Source organism: Neltuma alba, unplaced genomic scaffold (assembly GCF_004799145.2).
Source record: "Neltuma alba isolate B1F8T4 unplaced genomic scaffold, ASM479914v2 tig00010625_pilon, whole genome shotgun sequence".
NCBI classification, from domain to species: Eukaryota; Viridiplantae; Streptophyta; class Magnoliopsida; order Fabales; family Fabaceae; genus Neltuma; species Neltuma alba.
Window position 1 is genome coordinate 367,973 of NW_021635481.1, and position 25,062 is coordinate 393,034.

A 25,062-nucleotide genomic window follows, 5' to 3' on the forward strand; every position below is an offset into this window, starting at 1 on the left:
AATATTTATTTAAGAACATAAAAATATCTTACACTTCTACCCAACTGTCGACGTCTATGTCCATTAGAATGGTGCACCTCCTCCCGCATTTCCCAGGATTTTGCCTGTAGAACGAAAGCAAAACGAGAGAACGAACAGCGACAACACTGTGACGACGTCCTTGAACGCGAGCATCGGCGATCATTTTATGCAAATCTTTCATTTTGAAGGCTTTAAAGTTCAAACCCTGGTTTATCTCTCCCCCTTTCTCACGTTCGATTCTGTGATTTGATTTTTCTTTCTCTGACGACTTAGGGAATTGATTAATTTACGGTTATGATGCGAATATTGCATACCCAATAGTGCTCACGTGGTAACTTGGGAGTTACGTTTGTCTATTGAAATGATCTTGTTCATTAAGAGGAAGGAAAGTGACCTATATTTTTGCAAGATCTAGATGCAAATTTATTTGTTGTAAAATAGGATTCATCATGATAAAACATTTTAGTTCTGTTGGAAATTTTGTGAGGCCAGCTTAACATTGCTGTCCATCCCACTTTGCCTAATCTATTGAATGGGATGAAAAATGTGATGATGTTCTCCTGGAGGTTGAAAATTATGCATAATTTACGTAGAATATGATTTGTTGGTAGAAACTCCGAGGATATTGTTCTTGCAGTCGAAAACTATTGAGTTCCTTTTTCCTCACGGTGTAAAGCGGATGCGCTTCATATGGAATTGATCACTGACGCAGTTTTCATAAATTTTTGTAAGTTCAATTATACAGAAAGTTGCTTCAAAATTGAGCAATAAACTCTTTGTTTTTATGCAGGTTTGAAATCTAATATGACGCCAGTTTGCCCTTTTGTCAAAGCTTCTCGTCCTGATGATGCCACTGCAAAAAAATCTGGGGAAAATTCAGTTAAGCATCAAGCTGGGTCTGAGAATAAGGTGAAAAAAGAGTCTAACAGTCCAGCTAGTGCTTCTCCTAAGTGCCCTTTTGGATATGATTCCCAAACGAAAAGAGAGGCTAATAGCTCAGCTAGTGCTTCTCCTAAGTGCCCTTTTGGATATGACTCCCAAGCTAAAACAGATTCTAACGACTCAGCTAGTGCTTCTCCCAAGTGCCCTTTTGGATATGACTCCCAAACATTTAAGATTGGTCCTCTTAGCTGTATGATATGCCAGGCACTCCTATTTGAAACTAGGAAATGCGTGCCTTGCTCTCATGCTTTCTGCAAGTATGCTTTCCATGGTTATTCTTTCATGTATACTAATATCTTTACAAATTGTTTCTGAATTTTTTTTCTATTTTTTATATTTCTGAAATTAGGGCATGTATATCACGCTTTAAGGACTGTCCGTTATGTGGGGCTGATATTGAGAAGATTGAGCCTGATGCTAATCTTCAAGGTACAGTTGATCGCTTTATTGAAGGTCATGCTAGGATCAGAAGGTCTATTAATTCAGACAAAGGAGAAGAAACAGAAGAGAATAAACCAGTTATATATGAGGATGTATCTTTGGAAAGGGGTTCCTTCTTAGTGCAACAGGCCATGAGGGTAAGTATGGCTTTTACAAAAATTACTGCTAAGTTGCATACTATTGTATTTCAAATTATTGGATGGAATTGCTCCTTAAAGGTATTTTTTTGGGTGGGGCCAAGGAATAAGTTTTCATTCATATGTTATTGATTATAATAAGAGAAAGATAACAACAACGTGACAATAAAGCATGCTAACGGTTTGCTGTGGTTGGATGTTTTGGAAAGCAACTTTTTGGCGACATGCCATATAAGTGATGGGCGGATGTTGTTATGCTGAGTTCTTCTGCGTGATTGGTGCCATGTTATGCTGCCTGACAATAAGCAGTTTGTTGCATGCAATTCATCTTCAGGCATTCCGTGCTCAGAATATAGAAAGTGCCAAATCAAGGCTCAGCCTCTGTGCAGAAGATATCCGTGGCCAGTTAGAAAAGATGGGTAACACATCAGAATTATGTTCACAGCTTGGAGCAGTCTTGGGCATGCTCGGTGACTGCTGGTGTGTATTGCATATTTTATTTTTGAATCTCTTTTTCTTGTTCATATGCCTTGGATAATGCGATCCATGTAGCCGATTCTGCCTAGTGGGATAAGGATTTATTGTTGTTTTATGCTTCTTTTATCACTTGATTTTTCTTGCCATACTCTTACATGTCTCTGTGCATAACAATCTATTTCATTCTCGTCACATTTTGATTTTACCTTTTCCATTTCTGCTTGCTCATATTTTTTTGTAGTATATTTTCACTTTATTCTGTCAGACTATCTTGCAAAATTGATAACTTAAGAAGGATGAAATTATGTTCAAGTATACAAATATCTGTTAGAACTCCCATTGATTGCGGAAAAGGATACAAGTAAGGATAGTTTTAAGTATGAATGCATGTGTGAAAAATGATGAAGTGATTCTAATAGGAATGCTGGATTTAATTAGACATAGACCAAGAATTGAAAAAGGACTACTTCCCTCGTACATGGTTCCAGGCTGCGTTATTTTGTTTTCTCTCTCAAGAATCTTTTCATCTAAAGGCCCGTGAATAGCTTTATTGAAGTGTGAACATAGTACAAGCTTGACATGCCTTTTGTTGAAACTTCATTTAGTTATGTAGGATAAGAGCACCAATGATTGAACTCTTGACTGCTTGGTTATATAAAGGCTTCAGTACTATGCCAAGTCTTAGTTCAACCCTAAATCCTAAATTGTTAAGTGAAGGCCATGAGTAGTTTCAGTTATTTGCGAACAGCTATCATCTTCTCACCTATGCCTTTGCCTTCCAAATGAGTTTTTTTCCAATAAAAATTTTAAAAGGACAACCACTATTTTAACAATTTTTTGGTGTTGGTTGCCCAAGAAGATCCCTGTAAATTTTTGTAAGTAATTTGAGATTTCTTTCCTGTGCAATTTGATGCTGTTTGTTCTTATTCGATATGAAAAACAGTGAGGTACATATATAGGCATGCGCCCTAACTGACCGAATCACCCATAGGATACAGAATCAATGAAAAATAAAATAAAATCTCCTAGAATCAGGGAACTTAAACTCTTGCTGTCTATCTTCTATTTTTTTAAGTAAATAAAACCTAAACCTAATTAGGTTAATTTGGGCCAAGGCCCATATCGGCGCTAACACTCACCCTCAAGCTAGTGACTAAATATCCTTCATTCCCAGCTTGCTTCTGAGCTCATCAAACGGGGGCCTTGGTAATGCTTTGGTGAAGAAATCTGCTACTTGTCTGTGTGATGGAACATGCGAAAGATCAATTATTTTTGCATCCATCTTTTCTTTGATGAAATGCTTGTCTATGTCCACATGTTTTGTCCTTTCATAATGAGTAGGAATCCTGACCATCCTGATAGCTGACATACTATCGCATCTTAGCCTGATTGGACTGCTAGGCACAAGTTGTAGCTCCTTCAACACTCTGAGTAGCCATAGCCCTTCACATACTTCGTGAGCAAGTGCACGAAGTTTTGACTCAACACTACTCCTAGATACCACCGATTGCTTCTTGCTTCTCCACATTACAAGATTTTCCCAAACCATAGTGCAGTAGCCTGAAGTTGATCTTCTATCAGGGAGAAAACCTCCATAGTCTACATCGGTATATACTTCTATGTCTCTGGAGCTCCCTTTAGCAAAGTAGAGTCCTCTTCCTGGTGTCATTTTTAGGTAGTGTAGGATCCTGTAAACAGCGTCCATATGTTCCTCAAGTGGCTCATTGGAGAAGTGACTCACCACTCCCACGGCATAACTTTGTCTGGGCGTGTATGATATAGATAGAGTAGTTTTCCCACCAACTTCTTATATCTCTCTGCATCAACCGGCACAGGTTCTTTTTTAGGTTTCTTTTTTGAACTTTCTTTCCCTTCTTCTGAGTTCATTTCTTCCTCTTCTTTATTGTCTAATTTGCATCCTGGCTCCATTGGCGTGTCTGCTGGTTTGGCGCCCAACATACCAGTCTCCTTTAGTAAATCAAGGGTATATTTTCGTTGAGAGACAACTATGCCTTCCTTGGATCTAGCAATCTCCATTCCAAGGAAATATCTAAGACTTCCAAGGTCTTTTACTTCAAACTTCTTTTCTAAGGATTTCTTCAATCTGTTTATCTCAAAGAAGTCGTCACCGATTAAAATGATATCATCTACATACACAATGAGAATCGTTTTTCTTCTACCAGAATGTCTGACAAACAGAGTATGATCCGATTGGCATTGGTTATACCCTAATTTCTTTACAGCAGTTGTAAATTTCTCAAACCAGGCTCGAGGAGACTGTTTAAGACCATAGAGAGATTTGTATAGTCTGTAGGCCATACTTGGAGAGTTGTACTGTGCTAAACCTTGTGGAATATTCATAAATACTTCTTCTTCCAAATCGCCATTAAGAAAGGTGTTTTTTGCATCTAGTTGATGCAGGGGCCAGTCAACGTTGGCTGCTAGAGATAGCAAGATTCTAATTGTATTGAGTTTATCTACCTGTTAGAAAGCCCTGATTTTCTCCCTTGATTCTCTCTATTAATTACCCATGATATTAGCTAGAATTTATATTTCTTGATTTCTTGTGATATTGCAATATCTGTAATTTATGACTGATTGATTGTAACCGGATTGATTTCTCTTATCCGGACTCTATAAATTGTAACCCAATCATATGGAATAATATGAGAGTCAGAAATATTTAGCAAATTGAAGCATGGTATCAGAGCAAGGGGTTCGACCTGAACCCATAATATTTCGTGAGCTTCTGCTGTGAGACAGAGAGAGAGAAAGCGAGGAGAGAGAGAGAGTGAGGCGTCCCAGATCTGAAGCCAGGAGCTGACTGTGGACGACACCGCCCCTCCAGTCCTCACCGGCATCCTCTGATCGGTGCATCCCTTGAAGACGACAGCCAACGGAGCTACGCGTGAAGCTTACGCGCTGTCACAAGCCCCTGCGCGTGAAGCCCACGCGCCACCACTGCCTCTGCGCGTGAATTCCACGCGTCGCCGCCTGAAACCAACAGTACCTCCCAGAGATCCAGAAAATGAACCCATCAGAATTCCCACCCCTTTTTGGGTCCGTTTGCAATATTCCAGTGGCCCTTATGTCCGGTACATCTTCAAATACTCAAAACACTCCTCCTTCACCAATGGTCACCTCTCAAACCTCTGATCTAGAACCATCCTTAGCCTCTGAACATCAAGCTATGGTGGTGGCTCACAAACTTAATGGTAGCAACTATCTTCAATGGTCTCAAAGTGTATTAATGTATCTACGTGGGAAGCGGAAGGAGAAATATATCAATGGAGAGGCAAAACAACCTTCCCATAATGATCCCAAATTTGACACCTGGTTCGTTGAAAATGATCAGGTAATGTCTTGGCTGTGCAACTCAATGACTCTCGAAATCAGTGAAGGATACCTCCTGGCAAGCACAGCTAAGGAAATCTGGGATGCTGCTAAGAGGACTTACTCTACACTAGACAACACTGCAGCCTTATTGGATCTAAGGAGGCAGCTCAAAGATCTGAAGTAAGGAAACTTAACTGTAACACAATATTACAGCACTTTAACAAAGATATGGCAGCAGTTGGATCTCTTTGAAGTACATCCTTGGAAGGATATGGATGATGCGAATTACTACAGACAACTGGTGGAAAAAGGACAAACCCATGACTTCCTGTTGGGCTTGAATGATGTCTTTGAGGAAGTAAGAGGCAGAATTATGGGTCTAAAACCGCTTCCATCCTTATTTGAAGTCTTCAGTATGGTCAAGTTCGAAGAAAGCCGGAGACACCTCACTCAGGGTAGCCAAACTCTTGTAGATGGTTCAGCATTGGTCACGAGGAGGTCCCCAGCATTTGAGGGATCTGAGAAGAGAGGGAACAAGTGGTGCAATCACTGTAACAAGAAAGGCCACACCAGAGACGAATGTTGGAAACTACATGGGAAACCAACCCAAGGGAAGCAAAAACAACGGGAAGATAAAAAGAGCCACCACACCTCCTCTGAAGAAAAAGGTGATGATGGAGACCAGTTGACCAGAGAAGAGTTTCAAATGCTTCGTAAGATACTTGAAAAACAAAACAAATCAAAATCTGTCCCCAACGTGAACTTGATTCAGTCAGGTAATTCCATTATAGCCCTTAATGCAATGGTAACTAGTGATGAGACTTGAATTGTTGACTCCGGTGCTACAGACCACATGACTGGTAATAAGTCCCTATTCAAAACCCTCAAATATTGCCATGAGAACCTTAGGGTAAAAGTCGCAACTGGACTATATACTAAAGTTGAGGGTGTTGGCATTGTGGGCCTATCTGATGATCTAGAAATCCATAATGTTTTGTTTGTTCCTGCTCTTACCTGCAATTTCATATCTGTGAGCAAATTGACTAAAGGACAAGTATGTCGGGTAATCTTTGATGATGTTAAGTGTGTTTTTCAGGATTCGACCTCGGGGAGGAAGATTTTGACTGCTAAAGAATGGGATGGACTCTACACTTTGAAGGAAAGAATATGAAGACTGCAGGAGCAAAGAAAGCTATGGTTAGCTCTAATTCTCAAAATAAAAATGTAATGTTGTGGCATCAAAGATTAGGCTACCCCAGCTTTGATTATATGAAGCATGTGTTTCTAACTTTATTCAATAAAAATTCTTCTCCTTTCCAATGTGAAACGTGTCAAATTGCCAAACAAACTCGTGCCTCTTATCCCAAACATCCTTACAAACCTATTGCCTCGTTTACAATGATCCATACCGACATTTGGGGACCAGCCAAAATCAACACTCGAACAGGCACAAAGTGGTTTATTACATTCATCGATGATCACACCCGGGTCACATGGATTTACCTTATGAAAGAAAAATCAGAAGCTTTACAAATTTTCAAAAACTTTCACTCTTTTGTGAGAACCCAATTCCAAACTCTCATCAAAGTTCTGAGAAGTGACAATGCCAAAGAGTACGTGAGTGGAGCCTTTAGGGCATTTCTTGAGCAAGAAGGAATCCATCACCAAACCTCATGTGTCTATACTCCTCAACAAAATGGAGTCGCTAAGCGGAAAAATAGGCATCTTTTGGAAGTAACCCGAGCTATTATGATGGAAAGAAATGTGCCAAGTCTGTTTTGGGGGGATGCTGTGCTAACTGTCGCTTACCTTATCAATCGAATGGCTTCCAAAATTCTCAACTTCAGTACCCCCATTCAAAAACTCCTTGAGACCTACCCCACCTCACCTGTCATCAATACCATCTCTCAAAAAGTCTTTGGGTGTGTTGTCTTTGTTCATAAACATGATGGGGGCAAACTTGATACTAGAGCAGAAAAATGTATTTTCCTCGGGTATTCCTCCACCGAAAAGGGGTATAAGTGTTATTGTCCCACTACCAGAAAACTCATAATCTCCAAAGACAGTTTTTTATGAGGATGATGCTTATTATCCCAAATTACCCATTCAGGGGGAGCACTATGGAGTAGAATGGCTAATTACACCTGAAACTATAACCAACCCCAACACACATCTTAACCCTCTTGAACCTTCCATACCACAAGAAGAAGAACCGGAACCAAAAACTCCTAGTCCTGCACCTCCACTAGAGCACCAAAACCCCACAAACACTCCTCACCCAATGGAAACCAATGTTGAAATTGATGCAGGGGTGACATAGCGCTCAAGTCCTCAATCAGGCGAACAGGACAGTAGTAGTAGGGTTCCTTCCATTCCAAGGCAGGAACGTGATTCCAATCCAGAGTTGGATCCTGAAGAGTTAGGATGGCCCATTGCACTTAGAAAGGGGGTAAGATCGTGTACTCAGCATCCTATTCAAAAATTTGTCTCCTATGGCAATTTATCTGCTAGAATGCAAACCTGTGTGGTGAATAGCTCACAGGTGAAGATTCTAGAAACATTTCAACAGGCTATGAAAGATCCTAATTGGAAACGCGCCGCATATGAGGAGTTGAGAGCCTTAAAGGAAAATAACATGTGGGATATTACCACACTTCCTAATGGCAAGAAAGCAGTGGGTTGCAGGTGGATCTTCACCCCTAAATTCAATCCTGATGGAAGTATCAACAAGTACAAAGGAAGATTAGTTGCCAAAGGGTACACCCAAACTTATGGGATTGATTATCAAGAAACGTTTGCTCCTGTGGCAAAGTTCAACACCATCCAGGTACTCCTGTCCCTAGCTGCTAACCTTGACTGGTCTCTACATCAACTAGATGTGAAGAATGCTTTCCTAAATGGAGATTTGGAGGAAGAAGTATACATGGAAATTCCAGATGGAGTAATAGCTCCACCCAACTCAGTTTGCAAACTGAAGAAATCACTGTATGGCCTGAAACAGTCTCCACGAGCGTGGTTCGATAGGTTTGCCAAGGCGATCAAAAGGTTTTTGGCTACATCCAAGGACAAGCGGATCACACTCTCTTCATTAAACACAGTAATGGAAAGGTAACAATCCTAATTGTGTATGTGGATGATATAGTCATAACTGACAGTTATAAAGTTTCTATCTCCCAACTCAAGAAAGCCCTAGCTAGGGAATTCCAAGTGAAGGACCTAGGACAAATGAAGTACTTTCTTGGAATGGAGGTGGCTCGATCTAAAAAGGGTATAAGTGTGTCTCAACAAAAGTACACACTTGATTTGCTCTACGAAACAGTAATACTTGGGGCTAAACCTAGTGAGACGCCTATGGAAGAGTCATGTAATCTAGAAGTGAAACCAGACGGGGTACCAGTTAACTCAGAAAGGTACAGAAGACTTGTAGGTAAACTGATCTACTTGACTCATACAAGGCCTAACATTAGCTATGCAGTTGGAGTGGTAAGCCAATTTATGCATCAACCCCAGGAAGAACATATGGAAGCAATATACAGAATCTTGACCTACCTCAAACTCAATCCTGGAAGAGGAATATTCTTTAAAAAGGGGAGTACAAGGAACATAGAGGTCTACACTGATGTAGATCATGGGAGAGCTGTGGATAACAGAAGATCTGTCACAGGATACTGCACTTATGTTTGGGGAAATCTGGTCACTTGGCGAAGCAAGAAACGAACAGTAGTCTCAAGGAGTAGTGCTGAAGCTGAGCTAAGAGCTGTGGCCCTGGGGGTATGTGAAGGAATGTGGGTGATCAGACTTCTGAAGGAATTGAGAATTCCCTATGAAGGACCTATGAACCTCTGGTGTGACAACCAAGCCAGCATTGAAATGACCAAAAATCCTGTGTATCATGACTGAACAAAGCATGTTGACATTGATCGGCACTTCATCAAAGAAAAGGTTAAAGATGGCACAATTAACCTGAGCTATGTGCGCTCAACTAATCAGATTGCTGACCTCATGATCAAACCCTTAGTCAGAGTCAAGTTTGAAGGGCTTCGAAGCAAGCTGGGAATGGTTGACATCTACTCTCCAGCTTGAGGGGGAGTGTTAGAAAGCCCTGATTTTCTCCCTTGATTCTTTCTATTAATTACCCATGATATTAGCTAGAATTTATATTTCCTGATTTCTTGTGATATTGCAATATCTGTAATTTATGACTGATTGATTGTAACCGGATTGATTTCTCTTATCCGGACTCTATAAATTGTAACCCAATCATATGGAATAATATGAGAGTCAGAAATATTCAGCAAATTGAAGCACTACCGGTGCAAAAATTTCCTCGTAACCAATGCCATAGGTCTGTGGGTACCCTTTAGCAACATGTCGGGCTCTGTATTTGTTAATAGAACCATCTGGATTATATTTCTTTGTAAACACCCACTTACAGCCTACGAGCTTCTTATTCTTTGGCAGTTGCGTGATCTTCCAAGTCTGATTTTGTCTTAAAGCCCTCAATTCTTCTTCAATAGCTTCCTTCCACTTGGGATCTAGGATTGCTTGTTGAAAGCTAGTAGGCAATTTTTCATCTGCCAGATTAGTAACAAGGCAATGCATGGAAGAAGATAGTCGATCATAAGACGCAAAATTACTGATTGGATGTCGAGTAGAGGTTTTTACCCCTTTTCTCAAGGCAATAGGCCACCCAAGGTCGTTTGAACCTGAAGTAGGAGTTGAGTTTTGGCGGTGCTTGATGCTAGAGGAGTCTTGAGTTGCTTCGGTTCTATTGTCTTGAGTGGGCTGCTCATAGACTGCATCAGTTTCTGCATTATTTATTTCCAACTCACCACACTGTGCATCTGTATCACCTGTTTCTGTGTTGTTCTGCCTGTTGTCCAAATTAGAATTTGAGTTTTCAGGGAGTTCTGGTGGTGGTTCTGGTGTTGGTTGAGGTTGCGATTGTGAGGTTGTGAAAATAGGGGTAGTAGAAGTAGGAGTGGTTGATATAGTATTTTTGGGCTGAAGAAACTCCCATTCCTCACTACTCTCCCCCTGAATGGGTGTTTTTGGATAATAACGGTGGTTTTCATCAAAAGTTACATTCATGGTCACAAAATATTTCTTTAAGGGAGGAAAATAACACTTGTAGCCCTTTTGGGTGAATGAGCATCCAAGAAAAATACACTTGAAGGCTCTAGGGTCTAGTTTACCTCTATTATCGTTGTGAACATAAGCAATGCACCAAAAATTTTCGGTGGAATCTAAGTGTGAAGGTAGGAATTTGGATAGGTTTTAGCTAGGGTTTGGAGAGGTGTATCAAAATTTAGTGTTTTGGAAGGAAGACGGTTTATTAAGCGTGCAGCAGTGAGTATGGCTTCCCCCCAGTAGTATTTTGGAACACCGTGTGTCAGCATTATGGATTTGGTTACCTCAAGAAGGTGATGGTTTTTTTTTTCGGCTATGCCATTTTGTTGTGGGGAATTTACACAGCTCGTTTGATGAACGATCCCATGTTGTTTGAGGTAGGTTTGTAGATATGTTCCCATATATTCTCTCCCATTATCACTTTGAAGGATTTGAATAGTGGTATGGAACTGATTTGAGATCAGTTTGTGAAAATTTATTAATTTTTCAGGTAACTCAGATTTATCTTTCATTAGAAACACCCAAGTTAAGCGTGTGTGATCATCAATGAATGTGACAAACCATTTAGCATGTATTAGAGAGGGAGTTCGAGTGGGACCCCAAATGTCACTGTGAATGAGAGAAAAAGGTTGAGTGAATTGATGAGAGTGGGGTGTGTAGACGCCTTTAGTATGCTTAGATAATTGGCAAACTTCACAGGATAGAGATGAAAAATTTTTATTCAAAGAATCCGGTAACAATCTGGACACATACTTTGGGCTAGGATGTCCTAACCTATAATGCCATAATAACACTTCTTTATCAGTAAAAACAGAAGGAAGAGATTTTCCAGCAGCAAAACTGGAAGCACTTGGTTGAGTCCACGGTTGTTGAGCATCCACACAGTACAATCCCTCTAGCATCCTAGCTTTGCCAATCATCTTCTCTGACTCCAAGTCCTGAAACAAACATTGAGTAACGAAAAAATCAACATGACAGTGTTGAAATATGGTAGCTTTACTCATAGATATCAAGCTACACTTTAAATCTGGTGCATATAGGACGGTTTTGAGAATTAGGCTTTCAAAGAGACATGCTTCACCAATACCATGAACCTTTAAAAATTTTCCGTCAACTACCTTTATAAACATTGGGGATGTGCACGGTTTTAGGTTTTGAATCGGCTTTGGATTCCTGGTCATATGGTCTGTGGCGCTAAAGTCCACTATCCACATTCTTATGGTGAATATTAGTTTTTAGGGCAAGAATGACATTACCTGTGTAAGCTATATTACCGGAGGCAACTAGTTGTTCTTTAGTCATATTTTTCTAGGATTCTTCGGAGACATTCAACTTCCTCAGTACTAAGTTTATTATCATAATCAGAGTCGTTTTTAGCTGTGTTAGCCTGCGAGTCACTTTTCCCTTTGCCTCTGTTTGCTGGTTTCCCATGAAGCTTCCAGCATACCTCTTTGGTATGTCTTGATTTTTGACAGTGATCACACCATCTATTATTTTTCCCCCCCTTTCCATCATTTGACTTGCTACCCTTAGTGTACATAGCACCAGAGTCAGACACCAGCTATTGTGGTTATATAGAGGCAATAAGTTTTTGCCTGCTCTCTTCTTGCTTCACCATGAAGAATACTTCACGTAGGGAAGGAAGCTTTTCAAAGCTCATAATGCATCCCCTGATCTCATCAAAAACAGGATTCAAACTCAGCAAGAACTTGTAGATCCTTTTCTCCTCCTTGATTTTGGCATAGAGCTGGGCATCAGTAGAACAAGCCCATTCATACGTGTCATACATATCCAGTTGTTGCCATAATATCACCAGATTTGTCCAGAATTCTGTAACGGCTAGAGTGCCTCGTTTTAGTTTATCCAAGACCGCTTCAATCTCCATCATCACAGCACGATTATTGAGGGAGGCAAACATATCTCGTGCAGCCTCCCAAACTTCCTGTGTAGACTTGAACAAGGAGAAGCTTGCACTTATGTCTGTGGTCATTGAGTTTACAAGCCATGACTGGATCATTGAATCCTCTATTTCCCACTTTGCAAGCTTCGGGTCAAAGGACAGAGGTCGTTTCTCGGTGCCGGTGAGATAAACCAACTTCCCTTTTCCAGTCATGAACAGACGGACACTCGCGGCCCATTGGAGATAATTCTGACCATTTAGTCGATGAATGGTGATTGACGAGGAGGTAGCATCGTTCGGCACTTGGGGGCCTGAACCCTGATCACTCGACACTGTAGAGGTATTCAAGGCCGAGGAGTTCATGCCACCTTGATCGTCATTATCCAGTCCGAATCCAAACCGGATCATGGTAGCTCTGATACCATGTGCAATTCGATGCTGTTTGTTCTTATTCGATATGAAAAACAGCGAGGTACATATATAAGCATGCGCCCTAACTGACCGAATCACCCATAGGATACAGAATCAATGAAAAATAAAATAAAAACTAGAATCAAGGAATTTAAACTCTTGCTGTCTATCTTCTATTTTCTTAAGTAAATGAAACCTAAACCTAATTAGGTTAATTTGGGCCAAGGCCCATATTGGCGCTAACATTTCTTTTTTGGTAAGCAATGAGGAGAATCTGTTCAAAATTAATGAGTGGGTTGTAAAAGTCACATTTTTATATTTTCTTTTGATAGGTTAGCATATAGTCAAGCACTTTCAAGTTTAAACATGTTATGTGCACTGCAGAAGGTAGATAATTATGAGCGGAGATTCTGCTGAAAGAAAAGAATGAAGAACAATTATAAAACTTGCATAAAATGATAAATAAAAGCTGCTATTGGACTACTATAATAATATTTTAAAAGCGTCCCATATATCTGTGATTGACTGGGTATAGTAAATAGAACTGCATGTTGAATTCCAGAAGAGCAGCTAAATCTTTGTTTGAAAAGTGTGGTGAAATTGATTTTGATATGTAGGTGAGGCTGGTGAGATTTTGTGCTCAATTGTAGTTCATCAAGTTGTGTTTGTAATATCATTGAAAGCTATGGCAATTCCTGACCCTTTTGCCTACCACTTGCTTGCTTTTCCAAATAAAAAGCTTTATTAACGTGGTTTTGAAATGGCATCTGGAACATGGACAGCGCTAGATTATTAGAAGAGCAATGCAAACCTACTTTCTGCATATAGTGTTTACTTTGTCAAATGCTTATTAGAGGCCAATTGTGACATGCATGCTTACTTTTTATGTTGTGCAGCCGAGCCATGGGGGATGCTAATTCTGCAGTTGCTTATTTTGAAGAAAGTGTTGAATTTCTCTCAAAGTTGCCAAAAGATGACTTGGAGGTTATTTCATTAGAACATTGTTTAAGACCGTGTTTATATGTCACATGATCATCGATTATTATTTTTAAAATTTATGTATCACATGACCATCTTTTATTATTTTTAAAATTTATATATTTAAACTCTTCTCCCTACAGATTACACATACACTTTCTGTTTCGCTGAATAAAATTGGAGATCTTAAATATTATGAGGGAGGCCTACAAGGGGCAAGATCCTACTATTTTCAGTCTTTGAATGTTCGGCGCGATGTAGTCAAGCATCATTCAGATGTGCCATCCCAGGTTGGTTACTGCTTTGTCTATATTGAAATTGAATTATCAAATATTAATACAATGTCTGAATTGCTTTTGGTGCGTTCTTGGTTGTGTTCTATTGACTTGCCCAAATATTGCATGAATGTTCTTGCTTTGAATTTTGGATCATATTTTATAGAAGATAATTATCCTTGAAATTGTGAAGGATTTCTGGATTTCACTTGTTACTTTCCTATGGTTATATGCTGTGTTTTACTGTTATCCTATTATAATTAGGAATGAGAGAGAATGAGAGAGAATGAGGGAATGGTAGAATGTTGTAGTAATTGCAGAAAGAATGAGATAGAAGGGGAAAGAAGAGGGAACAAAGAGAGAAACAGAGAGGAATAGGGAAAGGGGGTTCAGAAAGGAGAGAGTCAGAGGGAGACGATAGAATTGGACTGAATTACTTCAGGGTTTTCTCATTAACGAGCAAGACTGAATACATCAACAATTAGGATCCTATTCATAATCTTAGGTCCCTTAACTAACTTCCCCTAACAGCTACTTATCTAGCTAACCAACCCTCTTTTTAACCTCTTTTTAATTTTTATTATGATTACATAACAATACCCCCCTCCCAAAAAGATCCTTGCTCTCAAGGATCAAGTAAGAAGGGGGGGGGGGGGAATACAAAATCTGAACTAAAGGGGTTAAATTCTGGAGAAAATTCTCTTGAATATTGATGGAATCACTGTCTTAGCATTTGTGGATTTGTGGATTCGGCCTATATAGTTTTAATCCATTGCAGGCGTGGATTAGGCTGTTTCTGATCATGTGGAGCCTGAATCACTATTTCTCTGCTTCCTTACTTGGATTAGGCTGTTTCTGATCATGTGGAGCCTGAATCACTATTTCTCTGCTTCCTTACTGGAAAAAACTGGTACTGAGGGTCCCACCATGTGAAGTACCTTTCCTTCCTTGTGCTTCTTTCTACTTGACACAAGATTAAGTTATTGCCCACTGGATATTGTCTGAAACCAGAACCAAATTGATACAATGCTATAGAAGTCTTAGAGAATAGGGGAAAGAGAGTAGGAGAAGAGAGAATTTCCTGAATGTCATTTGTCAATCATCAATCAACAACCTCGTTAGGCTAAGTAGCTAATCCTAAGGCTAATTACCTAAACTACCCCTAAGGCCTTATGGACTTAGTAAGCCTTTATTTAATAAATCCTTGTGGCTCATAGAATTAGTAATACCACCCCTAATCCAATATTTATGATTATATAATGCTATTTTGTGTGAATAATTCTGCTATCTTGTGTGAATAATTCACTGTGTATTTTATTTCATATGAAAGAGTTACAATTTATAGGGTCTGGGTGGCAGAAAACAATCCGGTTATAATTATTACAATCAATCAGAATTAATTAGAAAGGATTATACTAAATTAGAGATATTGCACCACAAAAACAGGGATTTATTCTCTAGCAAAAATCATGGGTAATTAATGGAGAGAATCAAGGGCTTTCTAACACTCCCCCTCAAGCTGGAGAGTACATGTCTACCATTCCCAGCTTGGTTTGAAGCCCTTCAAACTTGACTCTGGCTAAAGGCTTGGTCATGATGTCAGCAGTCTGATCAGTTGAGCGCACATAGCTCAAGTTAATGGTACCACCTTCGACTTTTTCTTTGATGAAGTGCCGATCAACATCGACATGCTTTGTTCGGTCATGATACACTGGATTCTTGGTCATTTCAATACTGCTTGGTTGTCACACTAGAGCTTCACTGGACCTTCATAGGTAATTCTCAATTCTTTCAGGAGTCTAATCACCCACATTCTTTCACATACCCCAAAGTTACAGCTCTTAGCTTAGCTTTAGCACTGCTCTTTGAGACTATTGTTTGTTTCTTGCTTCACCAAGTGACTAGGTTTCCCCAGACATAAGTGCAATAACCTGTGACAGATCTCCTGTTGTCCACAGCTCTCCCATGATCTACATCAGTGTCGAGCTCTATGTTTCTTGTATTTCCCTTTTTAAAGAATATTCCTCTTCCCGGATTGAGTTTGAGGTAGGTCAAAAGTTTGTATACTGCTTCCATATGTTCTTCCTGATGTTGATGAATAAATTGGTTTACCACCCCAACTGCATAGCTAACGTCAGGTCGTGTATGGGTCAAGTAGATCGGTTTACCCACAAGTCTTTTGTACCTTTCTGAGTCAACTGGTACCTCTTTTGGTTTCACTTCTAGATTGCATGATTCTTTCATAGGTGTCTCATTTGGTTTAGCTCCAAGTATTCCTATTTCGTGGAGTAAATCAAGTGTGTATTTCTGTTGGGATACACTTATACCCTTTTTGGATCTAGCAACCTCCATTTCGAGAAAGTACTTCGTCTGTGCTAGGTCCTTCACTTGGAATTCCCTAACTAGGGCTTTCTTGAGTTGAGAGATAGAAAATTCATTATTGCCAGTTATGACTATATCATCCATATACACAATTAGGATCATTACCTTGCCCTCATGGGTCTTGAATCTGAAAAGAGGGTAACTGTTGCTGTAATTGATATAGCAGAATCCAACTTGCTTCTTCTTTAGGGAGATTTTTCCACTGCGCCAATACTTCTATGACGATTCTCCCCTTCTTCCTACCGATTCTCTTGTTCAATACTCTCTCTGGCTCACGAGTAGGAGGTAGTTCTTGCCAATCTAGTGGAGGATGACGCTGCTTCATATAAGGATCAGGACACAAGTAGGGAGATGTGAAAAGTAGAGTGTATCCTGGAATCTGGAGGTAATTCCAACTTATACACCACAGGACCAATTCTTTGCAGCACTCTATAAGGACCAAAGTATCTTGGGGCTAATTTTTGTGAGCTCCTAGAGGCTAGGGAAATCTGTCTTTTATCTTTTTAATTTGTCTCTTATATTTTATTTGATTCTATAACAAGTTTTGAATGTTAAAAATATATGTAGAATTTTCCATTTTTTCCCCGTAAATAATCTGCCAAAAACTTCTAGCTCAAGTGCATCTAAGGACATGATTTATCACCGTGGGTTGTGGTCGTGAAAGTGAAATTTAATGATAAAAAGAATAAGAAAAAAGAAGAGGAAAGAAAGAAGCTATAAATTTAAGATAAGTGCCACGAAGAATCGGAAGGGTGAATGAGAGGGAACTGGTTAGGGTTTTGAGGGAAGAAAGAGGATGAGTGGTTGGAAGTAGCAATACATGTGGATGTGAATGTAGCTTTAAGAAAACCCGCTGCCCCACTTGAAACTCCCTATCTGTTCGGTGAGCATCAGCCAAAGCTTTATAAGGTTCACAGCATGATGCAAATGATGTTTAGCAATTGATAAAGCCCCCTCCCTTGCTGTAAAAGACTTGTTTAAAGCTTTCACAGCTGCACTTCTAGGTAAATAAGGCACATATAAAGGAGGTTTTTCTCCATAGAGAACTTCGAAGGGAGTTCCTTTAGTAGAAGTATGATAAGTGGTATTGTACCACCATTCAGCCAAAGGTAACCACTTGCTCCATTCCTTTGGCTTATCCCAACACATACATCTCAAACAGGTTTCCAAGCACCTATTTAATGCCTTTGATTGGCCATCAGATTGTGGATGGTATGAAGAAGTAAGCTTTTGATCCACCCCCCATAATTTTTAAAAACTCCTGCATGAAGTTACTAACAAACAGAGGTTCACGGTCACTAATAACTTCAACAGGAGCACCATGCAACCTATACACATGATTTAAAAAGTGTTGTGCCAAACTTGAAGCTGAAAATGGGTGAGATAATGAGATAAAATGAGCATACTTGCTCAATCGATCTACGCCACCCAAGTAGTGTCTTTACCATTAGACCTTGGCAACCCTCAATAAAATCTATGCTTATACTCTCCCAAGTCTTGTTAGGAACTGGAAGAGGCTGCAATAACCCTGGATAGGCTACTGTATCATATTTATCCCTTGCACAAGTGTCACAATACTTAATGAATTCTTTCACTTCTTCAAGCAAATTCTTCCACCACAACAGTGTCTCAACCCTTTGATAAGTTGCATGAATTCCAGAATATCCCCCCTTGAGGTGTTGAGTGAAGCCATTCTAAGATTTTATTCTTAACAGCCACATTATTTCCCACCACCAACCCGCCATCTTTCCTCAATAATTTATTCTCATCAAAGAATTTTCCCATTGCACCTTGCTGTTGGAGGGTAGTAAGAATATCCTTTGAAGTAGGATCTGCTTCCCCGCTTGCCTTAATTTCTTGTAAAAGTTGATCAGAACAAGTAGATAATGTACTTTGGAAAGTTTCCATCTTAGGCATTCGAGAGAGAGCATCAACAACATTATTGTTGTTTCCCTTCTTATAGTGGATCTCATAGTTGTAACCCATCAACTTAGACACCCAATACATTTGAAAAGAGGTTTTTAACTTCTAATCCAATAAGTATTTTAAGCTCTGCTAGTATGAGAAAATAACAAAAGGCCTTCCTTCCAGGTATTGATGCCAATGCTCTATTGCCTGCACTGGCCCTAGTAGTTCCTTCTCATATATTGAGAGACTTTGGTGTCTAGTGGCCAAAGCTTTGCTGAAACAGGCAACTGGCTGCCCACCTTGCATCAAGACAGCACTGATCCCTATACCACATGCATCTGTTTCCACTGCAAAAGTCTTTCAAAAATCTGGAAGAGCAAGAACAGTAGCTGCCACTAATGTTTCCTTCGATTTCTTGAATGTAGTTGCTGTTTCAGGTGTCCATTTAAAGCTGTCCTTCCTTAATAAGTTGGTTAAGGGCCTCACCAACTCACCATAACCCCTAACAAACCTTCTATAATACCCAGCCAACCCCAAAGAGGATCATAATTCCTTTACAGACTTAGGTTCAGGCCAGTCCAGCACTGCCTTGATCTTTTTAGGATCTGTACAGACCACACCCCCTCTGATAATGTGACCCAAATACTCCACTTGAGTTGCAGCAAAGGTACATTTGCTTTCCTTAACAAAGTAGTGGTTTTCCCTTAATATTTGTAACACCTTCCGCAAGTGTTGAAGGTGAAGATGCATGCTAGAACTGTAAACCAAAATGTCATCAAAAAAGACCAGCACAACTTTCCTTAGAAAAATTTCTGAAAATGTTGTTCATGGCTCCATGAAAAGTTGCAGGGGTGTTAGTGAGCCCAAAGGGCATCATTAGCCACTCATAGTGACTGGAATGAGCCCTAAAAGTTGTCTTGGAAGTGTCACTAGGCTCCATTCGAATTTGGTGATACCCTGCTCTCAAAATCTAATTTTGTGAACTATCTAGCCTCCTTGAGCTCATCCAACAGCTCTTCCACTAAAGGAATGGGGTATTTATTCTTGATAGTTTCCTATTGAGTTCACAAAAATTAATGCACATTCTCCATGAGTCGTCCTTCTTCTTTACTAGGACTATTAGAGAGGCAAATGGAGAGGCACTTTCTTGAATAACTCCATTCTTTAGAAGCTCATTTACTTGCCTTTTGATTTCATCTTTCTGGATAGCTGGGTATCGATAGGGCCTTAGATTAATCAGGTCAAACCCTTCTTGTAAAATATGGGATAATTATGATTGTCTCTTAATGGTGGAAGTGATTTAGGTTTAGCAAACACATCCCCAAACTCATTTAATAATAGTCTCATACCATTCTCGGCATCATTCTTCTCATCATGCAATACTCCCAAGACTTGATCCCCTCCTCCTTCAATAGCTTGCAGTAGGAAGAGCTGGTTCCCCTCTTCTAATTGGTTGTCTAATGTATTCACCAATTGACAATTGACAATTTCCTTGACAAGTGGGTTGTACCAAAAGGTAATAGTCATGTTGTCTAAGTCCCATGAAGCATGACGAACTAGTCTTATAGTAGTGCAGTAAAACTTTACTTTAACCCTATTAGGTAATTTCTGATCACAAGTAACTCCCATCAGCTATCTCTATTCAAACCACTTAGTTTGAATTCTATGATTAACATCTCTATTAATTTTGGCTATCTTTTTGTATATTTGATTCCAAATATCTAAACTTTTCTACTTGTGAGGCGAGTTGATTTCCCAATTTAACCTCCATATCCTTCCTAGCTTGTCTCTTATCAAAATTACAATACATATATTCTGTCTTACTTCTAGTCAGAAGGAAACTCTTCGACTCTAAGGTTCTTCTCCATGTCTCAAATTTAGAGTTAATCTCTTCTCCTGACTCAACTAACAGAACTATATCATCAGGAAAAAGTATGCACTTAGGGTTTTCTATTTGATATGTTCAGTTAGAACGTTAAGGACTAAGTTAAACAAATAAGGGGATCAAAGATGATCCCTGATGTAGGGTAATCCTTATAAGGAAGTCCAAATGCCTCATTGCCTAGTGTTTGAGGGTCCTATATCACTTTGATAGAAGCGACACGCCCATCTTTCTTTTCCAAGGCTCTCCGAAGAATGTCTCTCGACACACGATCACAAGCTTTTAAGATCAGTGAAAACCATCTACAAGTCTCTTCTTTAGCTCATGTATTTTTCCATTAACCCTCTTAGTAAATATGTTGCTTCTGTTGTTGACCTTCCTGGCATGAAATCAAATTGGTTTTCAGAAATACCAGTTCCAATCTCAACTTGTGTTCCATATAGGCGTTTACTGACAAGAAAAATTGAATTTACATTAGATGTTCATTTCATGGTTATGAATGGATTTTGTTCTTCGTTTTTTATTTTTTTTTTTGGGGCGGGGGGCGCTAAGGCTTATGAACAGATGCATGACACTTATTTGGCATTGGCATTTATTTGCGTGTTGTGTCTGATAAGCCATTGTTGTAGAAATAGTGAAAAATTCAGTCTGTAACCCTTTTTCTTGTACGTAGTTATCTACTGGTTTGAATTAGGCTTTTAGAAACATATGGAAGGGCAAATGCACATAGTCGAAGGAGTCTTCTCGCAAGTTTTTGCTAACTATACTACGTATAGTCGAAAGATGCATGTGCGATCCCTTTTAAAATAATCATACGAACAATATATTACTTGAGTAGCTCTACATTTGTTCTTGCGTAAGAAAATATAGAGGACTAAAAGTTTATGAGCAAAGTTTTGTTAACTAATAATTGTGAAACTCACTAGTGGAAATAAAAAGACACGGATAAGGGGGGGCAAAAAAAATTAAAGGAAAAGAATTTTCTTTTTCTTGTTTTTTGGGGGGGGGGGGGGGACGCTTCCTTTGAGTAGAAATAAGCTAGTTAAGAAAAGGGGATGGCTGTGTCAACAGGGGGTTTCAAAGGGAATGACAACGTCCAGACATAATAGACCTGAGGAAATGTGATGCAAGTTTCAAAAGATGGATTCCCCTGTGATATATTATGTATATTGGCACGGTTGAACGTTGACCGTCAAGCTACACTCAACTGAGAAGAGAAATAGAGAATTTTAAAAAATCTCAGATTACTTATGAAAATATTCTTTTCCTCTTTGTCCATATTCTAAAGATGTTTTGATGACAGGAATTATTGCTGATGGTTCATAACATTTCCATCATTTCTTTGTTTGAGTATTTAGAAGTTTTGTCTCCTTTTTTTTTTTAAACCCATTTAAAACCACTAAACAATGTAAAACTCAGCGCAATTTTTTTTTTTTCAAGTGGCCCTTCAATTTAATAGACGTAATTGCTGCTACAGAATATACATGTTTCTGCAAATAAAGTGGTTAATATTGATGTTAACACGTTATTATTTGACATGTCATTCAGGTTCTAGATGTTGCTGTTTCTCTTGCAAAAGTTGCTGATGCGGACAGGAATCTGGGAAACGAAAGTTTGGCAACTGATGGATTTCAAGAAGCTATCGACTTGTTAGAGTCGTTGACACTGAAATCTGAAGCCAGTGGACTTGAACAACGTGTAAGTTTATATCCAATTTGTCTTGTTATTTTATTGTTTCATACCAAAAATGTCATATTTATAATGTAACAAAAGAGATAAATACTTCATTAATGTTTTCCATGTGCCGATATAACATACAAGTTTTACTGTTGTCCATCCTCACTCCACCAAATGTAATTTATGTCTATACATTCAGAGAGACTGTCACCGAAACAAAATGACTCAACGTCATTACGCTACTTATCATTTTCTTTTAATCTCTATCACTTGCTTTTTGAATGCATTATATTCATACATATTTATGAATGTAGAAATCCAGATTGCTAGAAGATTTACATGTTCTTCATGACTCTCATGGAACTCCAATGTTTGATCCTGAAACAAGTTACTTTACTCTTTTTTCTTCTATAGCGACTTTCGGTGCTAGAATTCCTCAGAAGCCAACTCGCAGACAAAGAAGAACAAGCCGAGGCAACAATCTAAGATCATATATTAATCTTCCGCATGAGAAGGCAGACATGAATTCTGGTTGAAATAAACGTGTTTCTATAAGCCATTGACAAGATCCTTAAAATAAGCTCCAGTTAACGGAGGAAGACGGTCTTTCAGAGTAAAGCTATATATTCAGGCATGCCCTAACGCTTTATTAGCTGCCACTTCTGAGATTCCTCTCGTGTCTATATCCTTCTGTTTCTCTCACCTGTTATCACTGCTCTTCTTGGTGTGCAAGGGACAAATTGAACTTGGATTCTGAGGTTAATGTGTTAACGTGTTTCTGAAGTGAGGTTGAGTGCGACACACCATGAGAGTTCGCTGTGGAGCCCACTTTCTCTCCGTTTTATACGTATCTCTCTTCTCTCTTACGTTATGGGTATATATGCTGGAAGCTTGTAATTCTAGTGGATCTTGGACAGGTTATGCTGGGTTTTCCTCTGCATTACCATGAGCGTGTAGAATGTAATGTGTAAGTTGCAGTATGCTATTTTGACTTCGAAACTGGGAACAGAAGTTATAGCTAATTGGAAATATACAGAATATTGTTTATAAGGGTGACCTTTTACCTCTGATGCTGTGTGTTTATGGACGTCTCTGTTATTATTCTGAAGAAATCAGCACTCCGCATTAAGCATTATATCGTATTGTCCCTTTTGAGCTTTATTTTAGGATTGTGTTTTTTCTATAGAATCTTGAGGGGGAAGTTTTGTCTATGTTTGACGGATTTTTTTTTTTTTTGGAAAAAAAATTCCAATCATGATATTTTAAAAGGAAAATGGCTAAAAAAGACCACCAAAATAAAAAAAATTACATGCAGGGACTGATTTATAAAAATTGTTATCAAAATCTATATTATTATTGTCAAAATCCATACTAAAGTTGTCATGATTCTTTATTTGTAATTTTTCTATTTTGAAGGTTTTTTTTTTTTAAAAAGGATTTCTTTACAGGTTTTGATTGGAAAGGATAATATTTGGGGAATCTTTCAAGGTTAGAGGTCTAAGATTATGTGAAATTTCACAAACATCTCATGGTCATACAGACTAAGTATGATTTTTATTTTTGGAACACTAAATTAGAAAATTGACTTTAAAAGTTGCAAAGATTACTAAAGCTATTTATAAATAGTTGGTTTTTCAAGATACCCTCCTTAATCATTTGCAATGACGACTATTCAATATGAAAATATTCTCTTAACTTCGAGAAAAATGTAATAAATTTAGTATAAGATAAATTGGGATTTTATATTTAGAATCAAAGTAAATGTTTCTAATCAACTATTTATAATTCTAACCACACGTGCAGGACTTCAGAAACAACAATGAATAGTACCTTTTGATGCTTGTTTCTTTTTGTGTCTTTTATGCTTTTATTTCATTCTACGCAAAACGTTTGTAAATACTTCTGTTATTAATACATCTCTTCTCTATTCCCGGGGGGGGGGGGGGGACAGTAAACATTCCTAGTCAACTTTTATATGGAAAAAACACTTCGCAGACTCGCAGTACAAATTAATGACTTACAATATTTTTAATGTAGAGATCTTAATAAGAAAAATATAGATATGCAATTCTTGTCTACCATTATATTACTCTTTTGGTGACTATTTTCAAATATGATTCAAAAAATTATGCATCTATAATTTATAAAAAAGTTTTATAAACAAACATTATAAATGAATCTTTTTATCACAAAGAAGTGGTTATGCTCCCTTATACTTTCAAATATTTTAAGAATTTGCATGAGATTTTTTAACTTAATTTTTTTGGGACATGCTTTCATTTTTATTAAGGGAAAATGACATTAAGGTCCCACACAAGCAAATATACAGCAAAAAAGTCCCCTGAAATGTGATAATTCTTCTGAAGTCCCAAAGGAACTTGGCTGCCATTTTCAGAAAGTTAAAATGACTTCATTGCCCTAGCATATCAGAGACAGAAGGCGCTGAGGTGAGTTTCCCGCATAGTGTGGGTCTGTTACGGCTGGGAGAGAGGACATGGAGAAAGAAGGAAGGAGCCATTGATAATGAAGTATCTTTCCCATTACCATTAGTGAAGTCCAAAGAGGTTCCATTTGAATCTTTACAAATCTTCAGGTCTGAAAATTTCTTTCCTCTCCTCTCCTAGAATATTTTTCTTGACAGATTGATTGTGTTTGGGAATGAGAAATCAGAAAATCATTTTTGCCTTTGGTACCGTAAAGCTTTTGTTTTTGGTCTAAGAGGAACAAGTGAATCAATGGAAAAACTATGTTTTTGGTTGGTGTGTGTTAGTGATTTAAGTTGGGTGTGTAGGATGACCATGGGTGCTCTGTTTTTGGGTTACTTGTAGGTGGTTTTGTTCTGTTCTGACATTAGTTTAGGGGCAAAGGAAGGAAAAGATAAAGATTAGTCTGGGTAGAAACCCTTAGAACGAAATGGGATATTGTATTGTCAATCAGGTCGCGATAGTTTTCAATGTGTGCCATGATAGTTGTCAACATAGCTCCTTGACTTGTCAATGACAGTTGCGTGATTCTTAATGCAGGTTTAAATTACTGATGGTGAGTATGCCTGGAAAGCATCTATTGTGCTTTGTTCATATAAAAGGAAAGTTTATAAATGATGGAGAAGATGATATATGTGGGAGGTAGTGTAAGAACAACAATTATAAAGGAGGGAACAAGTTA

General features: G+C 38.6%; 1 protein-coding gene across 2 annotated transcripts; it reads left to right on the forward strand.

Moving 5' to 3' along the window:
- The first annotated feature begins 72 nt into the window (after positions 1-72).
- LOC114757761 (protein NCA1-like) lies at positions 73-22,965 on the forward strand. 2 transcript variants are annotated; one of them, XM_028946835.1, is made up of 8 exons: positions 73-166; positions 812-1,220; positions 1,313-1,541; positions 1,876-2,021; positions 13,692-13,779; positions 13,917-14,063; positions 21,769-21,918; positions 22,312-22,965. In XM_028946835.1, the coding sequence occupies exons 2-8, from the start codon at positions 826-828 to the stop codon at positions 22,381-22,383; spliced, it is 1,227 nt and encodes a 408-aa protein (XP_028802668.1). In that variant the 5' UTR covers positions 73-166; positions 812-825; the 3' UTR covers positions 22,384-22,965. The 2 variants fall into 2 exon arrangements, with proteins under 2 accessions (XP_028802668.1, XP_028802667.1); XM_028946834.1 differs by having other exon boundaries at positions 84-229.
- Positions 22,966-25,062: the final 2,097 nt, after the last annotated feature.

What these genes read in the sequence shown, in the direction of transcription:
- LOC114757761 (XM_028946835.1), top strand. Translation starts at nt 826, where the DNA reads ATGACGCCAGTTTGCCCTTTTGTCAAAGCTTCTCGTCCTGATGATGCC. An exon ending in ATTCAGATGTGCCATCCCAG is followed by an intron (nt 14,064 to 21,768) that starts GTTGGTTACTGC and finishes CATGTCATTCAG; the next exon opens with GTTCTAGATGTTGCTGTTTC. An exon ending in CCAGTGGACTTGAACAACGT is followed by an intron (nt 21,919 to 22,311) that starts GTAAGTTTATAT and finishes TTTCTTCTATAG; the next exon opens with CGACTTTCGGTGCTAGAATT.